At 41.7% G+C, this 16,645-nt stretch overlaps 2 protein-coding genes across 5 annotated transcripts in view; one reads left to right on the top strand and one right to left on the bottom strand.

Annotated features, from left to right (window-relative positions):
- PIGX (phosphatidylinositol glycan anchor biosynthesis class X) overlaps window positions 1-10,025 on the bottom strand; it is a gene marked incomplete at its 5' end in the record, with an annotated part of 25,556 nt that extends 15,531 nt beyond the window's left edge. Inside the window, 2 exons of the mRNA XM_049898203.1 lie at window positions 6,042-6,105; window positions 9,863-10,025. Of these exons, the coding sequence (XP_049754160.1) occupies window positions 6,042-6,105; window positions 9,863-10,025 (227 nt within the window). The remainder of the gene's footprint in view (window positions 1-6,041; window positions 6,106-9,862) is intronic.
- On the top strand, window positions 10,016-16,645 carry CEP19 (centrosomal protein 19). 4 transcript variants are annotated; one of them, XM_049879635.1, is made up of 4 exons: window positions 10,016-10,543; window positions 13,580-13,726; window positions 13,828-14,024; window positions 15,152-16,645. In XM_049879635.1, exons 3-4 carry the CDS (start codon window positions 13,895-13,897, stop codon window positions 15,511-15,513), a joined length of 492 nt encoding a protein of 163 aa, XP_049735592.1. In that variant the 5' UTR covers window positions 10,016-10,543; window positions 13,580-13,726; window positions 13,828-13,894; the 3' UTR covers window positions 15,514-16,645. The 4 variants fall into 4 exon arrangements, with proteins under 4 accessions (XP_049735592.1, XP_049735582.1, XP_049735608.1 ...); XM_049879625.1 differs by having other exon boundaries at window positions 13,825-14,024; XM_049879651.1 differs by having other exon boundaries at window positions 10,016-10,656; window positions 13,825-14,024.

Genomic DNA, 16,645 nt, shown 5'->3' with positions numbered 1-16,645 from the left:
GCCCGATCTGACAGCAGAGGAGTGTATGATGAAGAGAGAGGTAGGTGATCTTTTGCAGGTGAACCAGGTGTACCAACTGGTTACAATCTCCCATTATCTAGCCCCACTGGTGTAGTGGGGACAGTGGCAGTTTTCCTAGAGGGGCCAGCCGGTGCCTGGGCAGGCACTGGGGACCCAGTCCTCCAAGGACCTGGGGTTGCACATTTAGTTTGGTCTAGCGGTGTCCTGAGGGACCAGTGCAGGTAACTGCTGCGCTTCCTGCCCTTTCGCTGTACTAGCTTCTCCTGCTTAAAGAGCCACCGGCAATAAGAGAATAGAAACTTCAGTGACACACACAATTGGAATACACACTTTACAAAATTAGTTTGGAAAAGTCATTAAACCAACAGATGACTGCAGCTTTCATCAAGTAACAACAGCAAGCCCCAAAAAGTGCGAGAATCGGTTTTCCAGAACTACCATGTTATAATGTCCAGAATGTCCAGTTCTCAACAAAAAACAGGAGGGTATGGGGCATGAACAGGATAAAAAGAATTTCAATATAAACCACCCCTGAGGAAGCCCAGACATTGGAATAACTAGTCATAGACGTTAAATCAACTGTCTTAAATATGCTCATTTAGTCAGAGAACTAAAGAAAATTAGGAAAATGATGCATGAACAAAACAAGAAAATAAATAAAGAGGTAAACATTATTATAAGGAGCCAAACAGAAGTTCAGAAGCTCAAAAGTACAAAAACTAAAAAGGATTATCTGGAAAATCCCCCAACGCCTGAAATCAAACAACATCTAAATAACCAATGAGTCAAAGAAGAAATCACAAAGGAAATTAGAAAATATTTTGAACTCAATGAAAATGAAAACAAAGATGTCAAAATGTGTAGGATGCAGCTAAAGCTCTGTTCAGAGGGAATGTATAGCTTGAAATAAAAAGATACATTAGAAGAGAAAAAAGTCTAAAATCAATTACCTAAGCTATCATCTTAAAAAAATCTGAAGAGGAAACTAAACACAAAGTAAAAAGGAAAGAAATAATAAAGAGCAGAAATCAATGAAACAGGACAAATAATAGGGAAATACCAATGAAATGTTTTCTTTAAAAATGCTGATAAATGTCTAGCTAGATTGATCACGAAAGAGAAAAAGTACAGATTACCAATATCAGGAATGAAAGAGGGAATATCACTACACAACCTCTACACATTTAGAGAACAATAAGGGAATATTATGAATAATTTTATTCCAATAAATTAAGCAACTTAAATAAAATGGATAAATTCCTGGAAACATAAGTTACCAAAACCGACACAACCCATTGTCATCGGCTCGATTCTGACTCATACCAGCCCTATAAGACAGAGTAGAACTGCCCCACAGAGCTTCCAAGGAGCGCCTGGTAGATTCAAAGTATCAACCTTTTGGTTAGCAGCCCTAGCGCTTAACCACTATGCCAGCAGGGTTTCCTAAACTGACACAAGAAGAAATAAAGAAAAAAAACCTGAATAGCTCTATATCTTAAATTTGTAATAAAAGTTGCTTAAAGTCTTCTCATTAAGAAAACTCCAGGCTGAGATGGCTTCACTGCTGAATTCTGTCAAAGACTTAAGGAAAAAACAATATTAACGCTACACAATCAACAAACGGAGTACAACCATATATTTCCCAACTTATGAGGTCACCATTGCCCTGATACCAAAACCAGAAAAAACATTAAAACAAAAGAAAACTACACACTGATATCCCTCATGAACATAGAGGTGAAAATCCTTAACATGATGTTAGCAAAGCAAATTCAGTAATATTTTAAAAAATAATAATACATCATGACTAAGCGGTAGGTGTTAGACTTATTATGGAAAAATCAGTGTACTTTACCATATTAATAGAATTGTTGTCGTTAGGTGCTTGCTGCCAAGTCGATTTCTACTCATAGTGACCAAAATGGAAAAATCACATAATCTTCTCACAATAAATACAGAAAAAGCATTTCACAAAATTTAACACCTAATTATGGGAAAAAAAAAAAAAAAAACCCTCTCAGAAACTAGGAATGTAAGAGAATGTCCTTAACTGATAAAAGACATCTACAAAAAACCTAAAACAAACATCATACTTAATGGTGACAGACTGGATATTTTCCCCTTAAGACTGAGAACAAGGTAAGAATGTCTGTTCTCACCACTTTTATTCACAGTGTATTGGAGATCCTTACCAGTTCAAAAGGCAAAAAAAAGTAATAAAAAACACAGATTGTCTTTATCCACAAACACATAATCCTCCATACAGAATATCCTAAGGAATCAACAAAAAAGCTACTGGCATTGGTAAGTGATTTCAGCAAGGAAGCAGGGTGTCTAAGGCTGGGTTCTCTAGAGAAGCAAAACCAGTAAAGCGTATAAATATATATAAAGACAGATTTATATCAAGGAAATGGCTCACATGGTTGTAGAGGCTAAAACATGGGTGAGGCTGGGTGCTTCTCCTGATTCATGCAGCCGCAGGGGCTGGCAAACCCAAGATCAGACAGCAGGGCTCTGGCTCAAAGGTTGTGGAGACTGATGAATTCCAGGATCAGTAGGCAAGACAGCACATAAGCTGCTAGCTCAAGTCCCAAGAACCGGAGGTCAGTCGAACAAGAGCCAGCTGCGGGATCAAGAGCAAGCAAAAGCCTGCGAGCCTTACCGGAAGGTCCACTTATATTTGATGCAGGTCATACCACCAAGGAAACTCCTCTTCAGCTGACTGGCTACTGACAGCACATCCCATCACAGAGGTGATCACTCTCTATCAAATCTCATCATGGGAGTGATCGCATCATCATATGACTGCCAAACTATATCGTAACCGCCAAACCACTGAGAATCATGTCCCAGCCAAGTTGACACACAATCTTAAAGATTACACAGGGTATAATGTCAATATATAAAAATCAATTGTATTTTTATTGCTAGCAACAAACAACTATATATAAAATTTATTAAAAATACTCTTTACATCAAAAAACATGAAATATTTAGGGATAAATTTAACAAAATATGTGCAAGACCTATGCTCTGAAAGGTACAATATTGTTAAACTGATGAAAACATGAATAAATGGAGATGCCATATCCACGGATTGAAACACTCATTAATGTTCACATCATTCTCTACACATTGATCGATACTTTCGACAGAATCCCAATAAAAATTTCATAAAGCTTTATAAAGGAAATCGACAAACTGATTCTAAAATTTATATGGAAATGCAAAAGATCTAGAATAGTCAAAACAATTTTTGAAAAAGAACAAGGTTGGAGGACTTATACTTCCTAATTTCAAAACTTACTATTTATCAAGCTCAGTTATCAAGATAGTGTGTTAACTGGCATATGGATATACTTAGATCAAAAGTTGGTAAGCTTTTTCTGTAGGTGAGCCACAAAGGTCTCTGCTGCATATTCTTCTTTGCTTTTTTCTTTTTAACAACCCTGAAAAGTGTACAACTCTCAATTCTTAGCTCAAGGCCTATACAAAATACAGGCCATTGGCAGAATTAGGCCCATGGGCCACAGTTTATTAATAGAGTGCTGTCTTAGTTATCTAATGTTGCTGTAACATAAACACAACAAGCAAATGGCTTTAACAAACAGAAATTTATACTCTCACAGTCTAAGAGGTTAGAAGTCCAAATTCAGGCGCTAGCTCTAGGGGAAGGCTTTCTTTCTCTGCCTGCTCTATGGGAAATGTAAAATGGTACAACCACTGTGGAAAACAATACGGTGCCTCCTTATAGAGCTAGAAATAGAAATACCATATGATCCAGCAATCCCACTCCTGGGAACATAACCTAGAGAAATAAGAGCCATCACACGAACAGACATATGGACACCCATGTTCACTGCAGCATTATTCACAATACCAAAAAGATGGAAACAACTTTAGTGCCCATCAACAGATGAATGGATAAACATATCATGGTACACACACACAATGGAATACTATATAATGATAAAGCACAATGATGAATTTGCAAAATGTCTCACAATATGGATGAACCTGGAAGGCATTATGCTGACTGAAATAAGTCAATCACAAAAGGACAAATATTGTACAAGACCACTATTATAAAAACCCAAGAAAAGGTTTATACACAGAAAAAAAAATCTTTGATGATTACAAGTAGGGGGAGAGGAAATCACCATCTAAACAGTGGACAAGTGGTAAACTTTGGTGAATGGAAAGACAACACCAATGTAGGGGAAATCAGCACAACCTGACCAAGGCAAAGTCATAGAAGCTACTAGACATTTCGAAACACCCTGAGTGATCGCCTGTATCGGGGGACATCTAGGTCAACTGGCACGGCATAGTTCATAAAGAAAATGTTCTACTTTCTACTTTTTTGTGTGTGCTTCAGGTAAAAGATTACCTTGCAAATTAGTTCCTCATTGAACAATAGTACACAAATCGTTTTGTGACACTGAACGCCAACCCTGTGATATGTCAAAACTCTCCCCTTCTTAACCTCAGGTTCCCCATTTCCATTCGTCCAATTTCCCTGTCCCTTCCTGCCTTTTTGTCTTTGCTTTTGGGCTGGTGTGCCCATTTAGTCTCATACACATGGCTGAACTACATGTGTTACTGTCTGGTGAGTTGTGTCTGGGGTCTTATAAACTTGCAAGTGGCCACCTAAGATATATCTACTGGTCCTATCCCGTCCAGAGCAAAGAATGAAGAAAACCAAAGACATAAAGAAAATATTAGGCCAAAAGACTAAAGGACCACATGAACCATTGCCTCTACCACCCTGAGCCCAGAAGACCTAGATGGTGCCCTGCTACCACCAACAACCACTCTGACAGGGATCGCAATAGATGGTCTGTATTCAAAATTAAAAAAAAAAAAAAGACCAGATTTACTGGTCTGACAGAGACTGGAGAAACTCCTGAGACTATTGCCCTCGGACACCCTGCTAACTCAGAACTGAAGCCACTCCCAAAGTCCACCTTTCAGCCAAAGATTAGACAGGCCTATAAAACAAACAATAACACACATGAGGAACATGCTTTAGTTCAAAAATTATATGAGACCAAATGGGCAACAGCTGCCCAAAAGTACAGATGAGAAGGCAATAAGGGACAGGAAAACTAGAGGAATGGACATGGGAACCTGGGATGGAAAAGGAAAGGAGAAGAGTGCTGACACATTGCAGGGATTCCAATCAATGTCACAGAACAATTTGTGTATGAATTTTTGAATGAGAAACTAATTCACACTGTAAACTTTCACCTAAAGCACAACATAATAAAAGAAAATAAAAAGTGAAGAGTGAGACGTTTTTGCTTAAGGCAACTACAAAATGAAGTGGCTTTTAAAATAAATTTATCTGAATTTATATGTCAAATATCTGAGAGTCATTTGAAAGTAATCACCTTGAAAAGACTGAAAAGTTTTTGAAGTTTTCTTATGAAACTCTTTACACAACTTTTTATCACTCTTTCAAATATTTTCATTACTGGCAAATATTCCGCTTTTGAGGATAATTTCTATTTTGGAAACAGTCTGGTCACTTGGAACCAAGTCTAATAAATCAGAAATAATTAAATAATTATAGCACTTGAGAGCATAGCTTTGGAATATGATAGTCCTAAATTTTAGTCAGAGTGCTACCACGCTAACCTCTGCCAAATTATTTAAATTCTCTGGGCCCTAGTTCCCTCATGTGAAAAGAAAAATACTGTCTATTCCATAGCCATTGTGAAAACTGAATGGAATATTGTGTGTATTTGTGCGTATAATATATATTACATACAATTACATATTTTTTATATATAACATGTATAACATGTATACATGATAATAAATGTTAGTTTTCCTTTTTTTTTCGGTTATTTTTATCATTATTTCAAACTGCGAACCCTGTATTGATAAACTTGTCACTGATAAACTTTAGAAAAGCAAGTGATTTTTCAGTTTCTCCATGTTTCAACTATCAATTTTTTGCTCTAAATCATATGAAACAGTATTTTAACTTAAGTAAAAATCAATGGACAACTTACCTGTGGAAACCATCTTTCAAAACTTCGTGCCTCAAAATAATTTCAGAACAAGTGGTTCTTATGCCTAAGAGAACCAAAAGCAATTTTTAGAAAAGCTTTAAATAGCTACATCATTAATAAGCTTTATCACCCTGGAAAACCTAACCAGCCTAAAAACAAAACAAACAAAATTTTTAAAACTTAAGTAATTTACACTACACATAAATCTGCTTCCTGTAGAGTAAGAATATTGACTCAAGTTAGACTGCCTGGTTCAAATCCCAGCTTGTCACTTAATAGCTGCGTGACTTCGCGCAGGATATTTTCTCTCTCTTTTAAATATCATCAGGATTAATACATGTAGAAGCACTCAGAACAGGGCCTACGAAATAGTAAGTGCTCTGTATAGTGTTTGCTCTTAATATTACTATACTCAGGTGACCACGAGACACTGGAACAAATAGAATGACAAAAGAGCCAGGAAATCTGTTTTAATCCTAGCTCACACTGACAGTGTATCAGATACATACTGGCAACTTCTGTATTCTGCCACCCACAGCTATAAAACTGGGAAGACAGTATATTCACGCCTTGTGGGGATGTTGGGAAACCCTGGTGGTATAGTGGTTAAGGGCTATGGCTGTTAACCAAAAGGTCGGCAGTTCGAATCCAACGGGCACTCCTTGGTACCCTATGGGGCAGTTTTACTCCATCCCGTAGGGTCACCATGAGTCAGGTTTTTTGCAGGGGGGAATGTTAGGAGAGTTTAAAAAGGAAAAAAATCTGGAGGCACACAAAGCTTCAAATGGTTCCTACGTAAACCCAGAATAACCAGAAATCAGACATTAAAACTATTACTCCATGTCAGCATCATAAAACTAAAAATTCAGTTACTGTTGACCACCAACTCTGCCAGGCACCTTGCTATGGAACTGAATCCCATTTTCAAAAGCTGGGTGTGTGTGGGAAACACATTGAAACAAACACACAGAAAACTATATACTATTATCGTGTGCTGCTGAGTCCATTAGATGTATTCCAGTGCATGGGAAAAAAATGATGTAGAGATGAAAACATTTGAAAAACACAAGGGAAGGAAGGAAAAACAAATGCAAAACTAACATTTATCCGATAATATCTATATATCAGATCCTGTACTTGAGGTTTTCATATGCGTTTTCTTCTGCATTTTACAAAAAATCTAGCAAAATAAAAAAATAGGCAAGCAAAATGACTGCCATTTGTACACAGGAGAAATGCTGACTCTGGGTTAGAAACTGGCTCTGGGTCACTAAGTGATTGACTGGAAGCAAGATTTGACTGACTTTTAAAGCCTCTCTCCACTCTACCTACTTATTTAAAGGAGTCCTTATTTGCTTTTAACAAAAAAGAAAAAAAAAAAACATTGCCGCCAAGTTGATTCCAACTCATAGCAACCCTGTAGGACAGAGTAGATCTGCCCCGTAGGGTTTCCAAGGAGCACCTGGTAGATTCAAACTGCTGACCTTTTAGTTAGTAGCCATAGCTCTTAAGCGCTACGTCACCGGTTTTCCTATTTGCTTTTGAGAAGCATATAATCTTTACCTAAATAAACAACTTATCTATCTCTTGTACAAAACCAGACTTTTCTTCATCATGTTTAAGTTTAACAAAGATGACTTAGGGAGCAAGGGCTTATATCTACTTATAAATTAAATTAGAAAAACCAAGTCAGATTGATAGGCTTAGATTCTATTGGCATGTATACCACAGTAGTAAATCACATAACCATGAGATGGTGGGAAGACTAATTTACAAACAGTATAGCAAATACTGGAAACCCTGGTGGCATACTGGTTAAGAGCTACAGCTGCTAACCAAAAGGTCAGCAGTTCATATTTACCAGGCGCTCCTTGGGAACTCTACAGGGCAGTTCTACTCTGTCCTATAGGGTCATAATGAGTCAGAATCAACTCGATGGCAACGGGTTTTTATAGCAAATACTGTTTGTCATTATGATTATTATTATTACACTTTAGGTGAAGGTTTACAGAGCTAGTTTGCTCATTAAACAATGAGTACACATCTTGTTTTATGACATGGGTTAACAACCCCACAACATGTCAACACTCTCCCTTCTCAACCTTGGGTTCCCTATTACCAGCTTTCCTGTCCCCTCCTGCCTTCCAGTCCTTGCCCCTGGGCTGGTGTGCCCCTTTAATCTTTAGTTTTATGGGCCTGTCTAATCTTTGGCTGAAAGGTGAATCTCAGGAGTGACTTTATTAGTGAGCTAAAAGGGTGTCTGGGGTCCACACTTTCAGTTTTTCCAGTCTCTGTCAGGCCAGTAAGTCTGACCTTTTTTTGAGTTAGAATTTTGTTCTCTGTTTTTTTCCAGTTCTGTCCAGGACCCTCTATTGTGATCCCTGTCAGAGCAGTCAGTGTGGTAGCTGGGCAACATCTAGTTGTACTGGACTCAGTCTGATGGAGGCTGTGGTAGCTGTGGTCCATTAGTACTATTTGTCATTTTTAAGGCGAAAGTTCCATTTTCAAAATAAACTTGCACCTGAATTCATCTTCAAGGTTTTTCCTATTAAGTATTACTTTATTTGGTTGTGGTGGCCTGAAGTGGCTCTAAAAATTGTACCTTTTTTAGTCATAAGATGCCAGTGCTGGACGAGTCTTTAGAGATCACCAAGTCCAATTGTGTTAAATTTTTTTTTGTTTTTTTTTGGCTTCTTAAATCCTCTTCTCAAATAAATTTGGAAACCTAATATGTAAAACAGGAGGCCCTGGGTGGCCCAAGTGGTTAAGGGTTGGACTACTAACCAAAAGGTCAACAGTTCAAACTCACCCAGAAGGGCCTCAGAGGTAAGGCTTGGTTGGCCTTCTGCTTCCGAAAGGTCACACCCTGGAAAACCTTAAGGAGTAGTTGTCTTCTCAGCACATGGGGTCACCATGAGTGGGAATTACCCAACTGGCAGTGAACAACAATATGTAAAGTACACAAAATCAGAGCTGCGCTGATGGGCAGATGCTAGTCTGTGCTGACTTTCCTTCCCGTGTCAAACGCCGAGAAGCCCTGTGCTAACCGAAAAGTCAGCGGTTCCAATCCACCAGCCGCTATGTGGGAGAAAGATGTGGCAGTCTGCTTCCGTAAGGGCAGTTCTACTCTGTTCTATAGGGCTGCTAGGCGTCGGAATCCACTGACAGCAATGGGCTGCGTCAAACGTTATCACTTCATTGTGTCCGTCTCCCCCAGGACATTGCCGATGCACCAGGGTTGGGGCCATGTAGATCTAGCTCAAGACTGGATCCACAGCACTTAGCCCAACACTCCAGGCCAGGGACTCGGGCCCAAAGCAGTGATCAACTCCCTCGCCCAGCCCAGAGTCATAAAGAAAGCCTCGCCCAAGCCAGTCTACCATTAAAGATGCCTGAAATACAAAACTAGCCGGTTCCTCAGAATCTCTATGTTCTGGGTTGGGAGTCTCGCGCTGTGCAGCGCGCTGAGGCCTTACTGATTTTGGTGGTCGGGGTTGCACGCATTGCAAGAGGACCCCAAAATGCTTCATTCACGGCCGTGCTTCTGTATGACAGTCCCCGCCAGTCCCGCCCCGGAACAAGGCCCGGTTCTCCGAAGACCCAGCTGCCGGCCGACAGAGCAACGAGTACGGGCACAGCAAGGCACGTGACCTTTTTTCTTTTTACCTCCTCCAGCCCACCCTACAGTTGCGGGCTTCCAGGCCGAGAGCAGGGAAGCACCTTCGCAAACCGAGGGGCGGAGAGGGCTCCTCCCGGTCTGCGCCCCATCGCTCCGCCCTCAAACCCCGCCCACACGGCTGCAGGCCCCGCCCTCCCCTTACCGGCGTCGGAGACCGAGGCGGGCGTGCACGCCAACCCGGTCGCCGCCCAGAGGTGCAGCCAGGCCACCGCCCGGACAGCCACGGCACCTGCCGCCAGGATGCCCGAGGGCGGGCGCCGAGAGGGGCGCGCAGGGACGAAATGCGGACGGCGGAAGCACGCGTTTCACGCCCCTGCAGGCGCGCGATGCCACGGAGGTACTGGCCGGGACGGAGGCCTCAGGGGTCGCACCAGGCTGCAACCCCGAACCCCAGAAGTTCCGGCGCCGCGTGAGGCGGCAGGTCCGACCCCCTCATTTGCTCCCCTCGTCGCCCCGCCCTTCGCCGTCCGAGGCGGGGCGGGGCGACGAGCGGCGCAAGCGCAGTGACGTAGGCCCGGCTGTTGCTGTGGAAACCACTGAGCCCGCCCCCGGGCGGGCAGTCTGGAAGCCCCCTCGAGGTGCTCACGCCCTGCACCTCCGCTTCCAGGGATTTGCGCTGTCGGGCCTCCTGCCGCGGAGTTCACCCCACAGTCACGTCGGCGGGGCCGTGGCCTTCGCCTCTTCCTGCACCGCCAAGCCCCGCCCGGCCTCAGTGCCGGGTTAAGCAGGGGCTCCTCGGTGCGCTGCAGTCTGGGGGGCAGGAAGCCCCTCGTGGTTTTAGACGCTGGCCTGCAGGAGATGCACTTTGTGTACCTCTCTCGGGGTAAGGAAGTCAACCTTGTGCTAGTGGGGCCCATGGAGGAAGAACGTCCCAGAATGGTTAAAGGACCGTGCACCCACAGAGGGTCTCCATTGGCGGAATCCTTACACTTCCAGGTGCTGTGGGGGATGCTTCGCAGGATTACGGTAGTCATTGGTCTTTGCGGAGAAAAATATGTTAGGAAGAGTAAATATGTTGTCTTTCTTCTTGAATTGAATCTGTAAGCAGGCCTAGAAAGCATCCAATAAAAAGAATCCAGTCCAGATTGGAAAATACCAGAATAGGCATATTATGAAGAAATATGGTGATAAATTTTGGGAGAAACACCTAAAAGAATTGAAACTGGCTTACTATGGGGAGACGAAGGGCAAGGAGAGTAGTTTTTTGTTATAAGCCTCAGAATTATTTCACGTTTTAGACAAACTATAAGTATTACTTCCGTAAGAATAAAAATTAAAGAGTCTGTAGCAAAACAAAAAAAACCCTGCATTATTGAGTATCTATTGTATATACCATTTGTGAGTACAGCCATTTGCTTAAGTGTCTAGAGTTTATATTGTTTCTGCTAGAAAGTTCATTAACAAACCAAATCTTAGTGAGGGGAACTGGGAGTAGTATTTGTTTTTAAAAAAAAAAGGGGGGGGAGGGCATAGAGGTAGGTGGAATCATTGCATTAGATCAGAGCCCAAACCAAAAAACCAAACCGAGTGCCGTTGAGTCGATTCCAAGTCACAGTGACCCTATAGGACAGAGTAGAGCTGCCCCATAGACTTTCCAAGGAGTGCCTGGTGGATTCGAACTGCCGACCCTTTGGTTAGCAGCCATAGCAGTTAACCACTATGCCACCAGCGTTTCTGAAAGAGAGCCCAGTATTTTGAAAAAGCAAATTTACTAAGTGAAAATTCCCACGTCCTGTGGTACATTTGAGGAGCCCTGGTGGTGTGGTGGAAACCCTGGTGGCATAGTGGTTTTTTTTTTTTTTTTGGTTGGTGGTTCAGTGGTTAAGTGCTTGGCTGCTAACCGAAAACTCAGTGGTTTGAACCCACCAGCCCTCTGCTGGAGAAAGATGTGGCAGTCTGCTTCCATAAAGATTTACAGCCTTGGAAATCCTGTAAGGCAGTTCCAGTCTGTCCTGGAGGGTCGCTATGAGTCAAAATCCATTTGGGGGCAACAGGTCAGGTTTATGGTAAATTTATGGATTCCCTGGGTGGTGCAAATACTTAATGCACTCTGCTGCTAGCCAAAAGGTTAGAGGTTCGAGCCCACCCAGAGGCTTCTTGGAAGACGGGCCTGGCAATCTGCTTCCAAAAGATCGCAGCCTTGAAAACCCTATGGAGGAGCACAGTTGTTCTCTTCACACTTGGTGTCACTGTGAGTCTGAATCAACCTGATGGCAGCTGAGAACAACAACGTGTACGTATAATGTGTCGATTGTAGTTCATGTGGTTCAGAGGTGTTAACTGAAAGGTTGGAGGTTCGAGCCCACCCAGTGGCCATCTACTTCTGAAAAATCAGCCGTTGAAAACCCTGTGCAGCATGGTTCTATTCTGACATACGTGGGATCACCATGAGTTGGAACTGACTCCGTGGCAACTGGTACTGTTTTTTTAATGTATAAGACACAGGGAGCCCTGGTCTTACTGCGGTTAAGAGCTACAGCTGCTAACCAAAAGATTGGCAGTTTGAATCCACCAGCTGCTCCTTGGAAACCCTGTGGAGCAGTTCAGCTCTGTCCTGTGGGGTCACTATGAGTCGGGACTGACTCACTGGCACCTAACATCATGAAACACTTGCTTTTATTGCATCAAGTTGATTACAACTCACAGGAACCCTGTAGGACAGAATAGGAACTGCCTCGTAGGGCTTCCTAGGTTCTGGGAGCAGATCTCCAGGTCTTTTCTCCCGTGGAACTGCTGGTGGGTTCAAACGGCTGACTTTTCAGTTAGCAGTCGAGCACTTAAGCATTGCACCAGCAGGACTCCTTGGATAAAATATTACACAGTCATATAAAAAATTGCGTTTTAGTAAAATATTCAACGACAAGAAAATAATCACAGACTGTTAAATTTAAAAGGCAGGAGATAGTATATATATATTTTTTAAATATCATAGTTTAGAAAAATAAAATTGTATGTCTAAATAAAAGCCTAGAAGGAATTACGGCTGATTATTTTATGTCTCCTCTTCCCCTCCCCCCCAGCTTTCTACAATGGACTTAGGTGAATTAGGCGCATGTTATTTAAGTATTTTTTTTAATCAAGTTACTATAGTGATTCTCTAACAGAACTGAGTTAATTAAGATATAAACACCCTATGCCACTTCACCTTAAAGTTTCTTGACATTTACAGATCTTCCTGGGAATATCAGAGTTGCATCAAAAGCAGTCCCAGTAATGAAGTGTATTTTGGTGTTGAAGGTGGGGAAGGAAAGAGGGAATTGAAAGTATTAACCTGTAAAAGCTGTGCTGCTTCTGGGAACCGAAAAAGTAACCTATAGTGAGGCAAGTCAGCTGAAAGAAAAGCTGTGTGAACGTTATTGTCTCATATATGTAGAGGCCAGTTCCGAACCAGGTCTGCTTTTTTGATCAGGCTTATTGACTGTAAACATTTAGAGGGTGTACAGGTACGAGGTCTCATATCGATACATCAAATTGAATGGTATGTATGGAGTGCCTGCTGTGTTCCAGGTATTGTGCTGGAATATGGTGGTGAACAACAGATATATTCCCCGCCTTCATGGGATTTATAGACTAGAACGGAAGACAGATGATTAAATAAGTAATTAAAAAAAAAACTTGGTAAATAAAATGATGGAGAAAAGACCAGGGAGACAGATCAAGTCTGGTGAACCTGTAAGGGCAGAATGTTTAAGGTGACCACGCACAGCACCTTGATGTAGAAGGTGCTTGGTACATACTTGCTAGTGGGTAAATAAAAAAGACCCTTTAGGTCAGTTTTTGGGGCCTACTCAGGGGTTCAGATACAGTCTTTGGTAAAAGTCCAGTACACTAAGATTTCCAAACTGCGTTGCATTCCCAGGCTCACTTGTGAACAAACCTACATCCCTCAGTGAACCAGAAACTCGTCGGCATCCAACAGACGGAGGATAACCCAGGCCAAACTAAAGTTTCAGGGCAGCCCTAGAAGTGTTGAGGCTTCGTAGTCAGCATGCATCTCTACAAATGGGTGAGAACCAGAACTGCAGGGAACAGAGTGGGGAGGGGTAGGGGGGCAGTTTTATCCAACGCCTAGTTGAGCTGAAATTGAATTTTTTTTCCCTTTAGCAGGAAGTCATTATGTGACTAACACATTTTCATCAGATTTCCTCTGATTTCGTCTGAAGTGTATGTAGAAATGATGTGTACTGCCAAGAAATGTGGAATTAGATTCAAGCCCCCAGCTATTATCTTAATCTATGAGGGTGAAGTCAAGGGAAAAAGTCGCCAGCGTATTATGCCAGTTCGAAACTTTTCAAAGTTTTCAGGTATCCTGTGTTTCATCTTGCCTCCTATCTTAAATATTCTCTAAATCACTTAATAAAAACAATTGGAGTCTCATGCAATGAGGTAACATGTCCCTCAAATTAGACAGACCTAGGTTCATTTCACATCAGTACTTTACGAGAGACTAGATATATGACCATTGCTAAATTGCCTACTCTCAATGAGCTTCAGTTCCTAGCCCTTGCAAGACCCAGTTATTTTCTGCTTTGAATTTTTTGTCGCTACCATGTGTTTTCATTAATGGAAGCATGCTGAATCATTGAGTGATGCTGAATTTTTGGTAGGTAGTATGGAATTTTTTTTTTGCCCTCCAACAATCCTACCCTCCGAGTCTTGAGGACATACGTTATCCCGCTAATTCTACTCTGGATGCGCCCTAGGGTCTAGAGGGACATATGGTATCCCAGAGAAAAATTTTCAGTATTTCTCTTTCTTCTACCAAAAATGCACACACTTCATCCAACGCCCTGTAGAAACAGTAATTTGCAGCACACGCCCATTCTTTTTTGTTTAAGTAGTCGTAAAGGTCTCTGCCTGTGACAGGATGCACACTGTCAGTGAGAAAGCAGCTTCCCAATGAACCTGAGACGTGGAAAAAGCAGATGGACAAACTATATCCCAGCAGTCACGAAAGGGCTAAATCTGTAAAAGAGCCTTGATAATTCTACCCTCTCAGGATTGTTGTGTGTGTTAAATGAGACGGCAGTATTTAATAATACTAATTTCTTTCTCCCCCTTCAATTTTTTTTATTTATAGGCTTCGTATTTTATTAGTACCAGTACTACTCTCTAAAAGCTGTAACACCATTTTTTCTTGTCAGATATTTTCTCCAGTTGAAAGTGTTTAACATCTCCACAAAGTGATTTTAGCTTAAGGAAATCAAACACACATTCTTCCCTTCCCCCACCCAATTCAAAGCTCAATATAAAGGAATAATTCTGCAATATAATTTATTCTAACAAAGCCTTTTAACTACTGGGCTATAATGGCAGATAATGCCTTCAGGGTGCTGAGTCTTTGTTGTGTTTTGCAGTAGTTTGTGGCGCATCAGCAGTTTGTGGTGTACGTGGTGTTTGGAGTATATAGTTGTTTTTTCCTCCCTCCTAGACTGCAACAGAGCCGCTGAGCAACTAAAGAATAATCCACGGCACAAGAGTTACCTGGAACAAGTGTCTCTGAGGCAGCTAGAGAAGTTATTCACTTTTTTACGAGGTTATTTGCAGGGGCAAAGTTTGGCGGAAATGATGGAACAAGTTCAACGGGAAAGAACCATTGATCCTGAGGAGGACCTGAACAAACTAGATGACAAGGAACTTGCTAAAAGGAAGAGCGTCATGGATGAACTTTTTGAGAAAAATCAGAAGAAGAAGGATGATCCGGACTTTGTTTATGACGTTGAAGTTGAGTTCCCACAGGATGAACAGCTGCAGTCCTGTGGCTGGGACACAGAGTCAGCTGACGAGTTCTGAGACGAAACGCTCCCAGAATTTACAGGGTTGGCAGAGACGCCGTGTGTTGACAGAGGACATAGGTTGGTTTAGGAAAATCTGTAAAGCATACTAAATGTATATGTTGGGTTGCCCATGTTACTTTTCCAAAACCAGGACATTTAGAGCATCTACTGTGTAGGTAGGTGCCTAGGGAGACAGGAAAAACGGTATAGGGATATGTCTTTAAAGAGCCTCCATCTAATGGGAAGGTAAGCCAAAAACTTGAGAAAAGCTAATTAACAATATCAGGCAGCAAAAAGATTAGAGCCAGGTGCCTGATAAAGACAGTTATGTGCCAAAGAGGGTCAGAGCCTAGATCACTACTGGATAGTCAGGGAAGACTTTGTCCTTTAGTGGGAGAGATGGAACTTGGCCTGGCCCTTGAAATGGTAGGATTGTGTAGGATTCCAGGTGAAAGAAACTGGAAAAGGGGGAGAGGGATGATGGTAAAGAAGCAGGACATTGGAAGTTTTATTTGTGGAACAGGAAGCAAATTACAGTTGACAAGATTGGAAGGCTTATGTGGTTATCAGGGAATTATCCTGTGTGCATCGTGTTTTTATAAGTGTTTAACTTATTTTATGTATATTTACTCTGGAGTAGAGAGTGCTCCTGCAAAATGCCCTGCTGCCGCAAGTCCATGTCATTTGATGGGCAGCAGGGGACCTTCCCCATGAGGTATCAGGGATTATATTCTAAAGATATTCTGAAACCCTGAACCTCTTCCCATAAACAAGAGGCTTGTTTGTAAAGTGGGAATTCCACCCGTGTTGTATATACAACCAGTACTGCCGGTTTAGACCTATTCATGAGTTGTTAAACCTTTACTTAACCAAGTTATCTGTACACAGATACATCTTTCTTCTTACTAGAATGTTATTTAATTGGTAGAAATCTGATGTTCTTTGCGAGCAAATTAATATTCAATAAATGAAACTGTTAAAATAATTATTCACTCTTTCTACCTGTCCATCGCCATTCTCTTTACCATTAAAAGCCCCGTTAAAGGGACCATTCCTATAGTGATGTCACTAGGACTTAAGGTGGTCACATTTCAGGTATATATTTGCCAAACGTAGCAATTTTCAGAATTAGATCCTTCCATATCTAC

Source organism: Elephas maximus, chromosome 1, assembly GCF_024166365.1.
Source record: "Elephas maximus indicus isolate mEleMax1 chromosome 1, mEleMax1 primary haplotype, whole genome shotgun sequence".
NCBI lineage: Eukaryota > Metazoa > Chordata > Mammalia > Proboscidea > Elephantidae > Elephas > Elephas maximus.
This window is presented reverse-complemented; position numbering and strand designations above follow the sequence as displayed.

Coding starts and splice junctions, on each gene's coding strand:
- CEP19 (XM_049879635.1), top strand. CDS start 13,895: ATGATGTGTACTGCCAAGAAATGTGGAATTAGATTCAAGCCCCCAGCT. Junction 14,025..15,151: donor AAACTTTTCAAAGTTTTCAG/GTATCCTGTGTT, acceptor CCTCCCTCCTAG/ACTGCAACAGAGCCGCTGAG.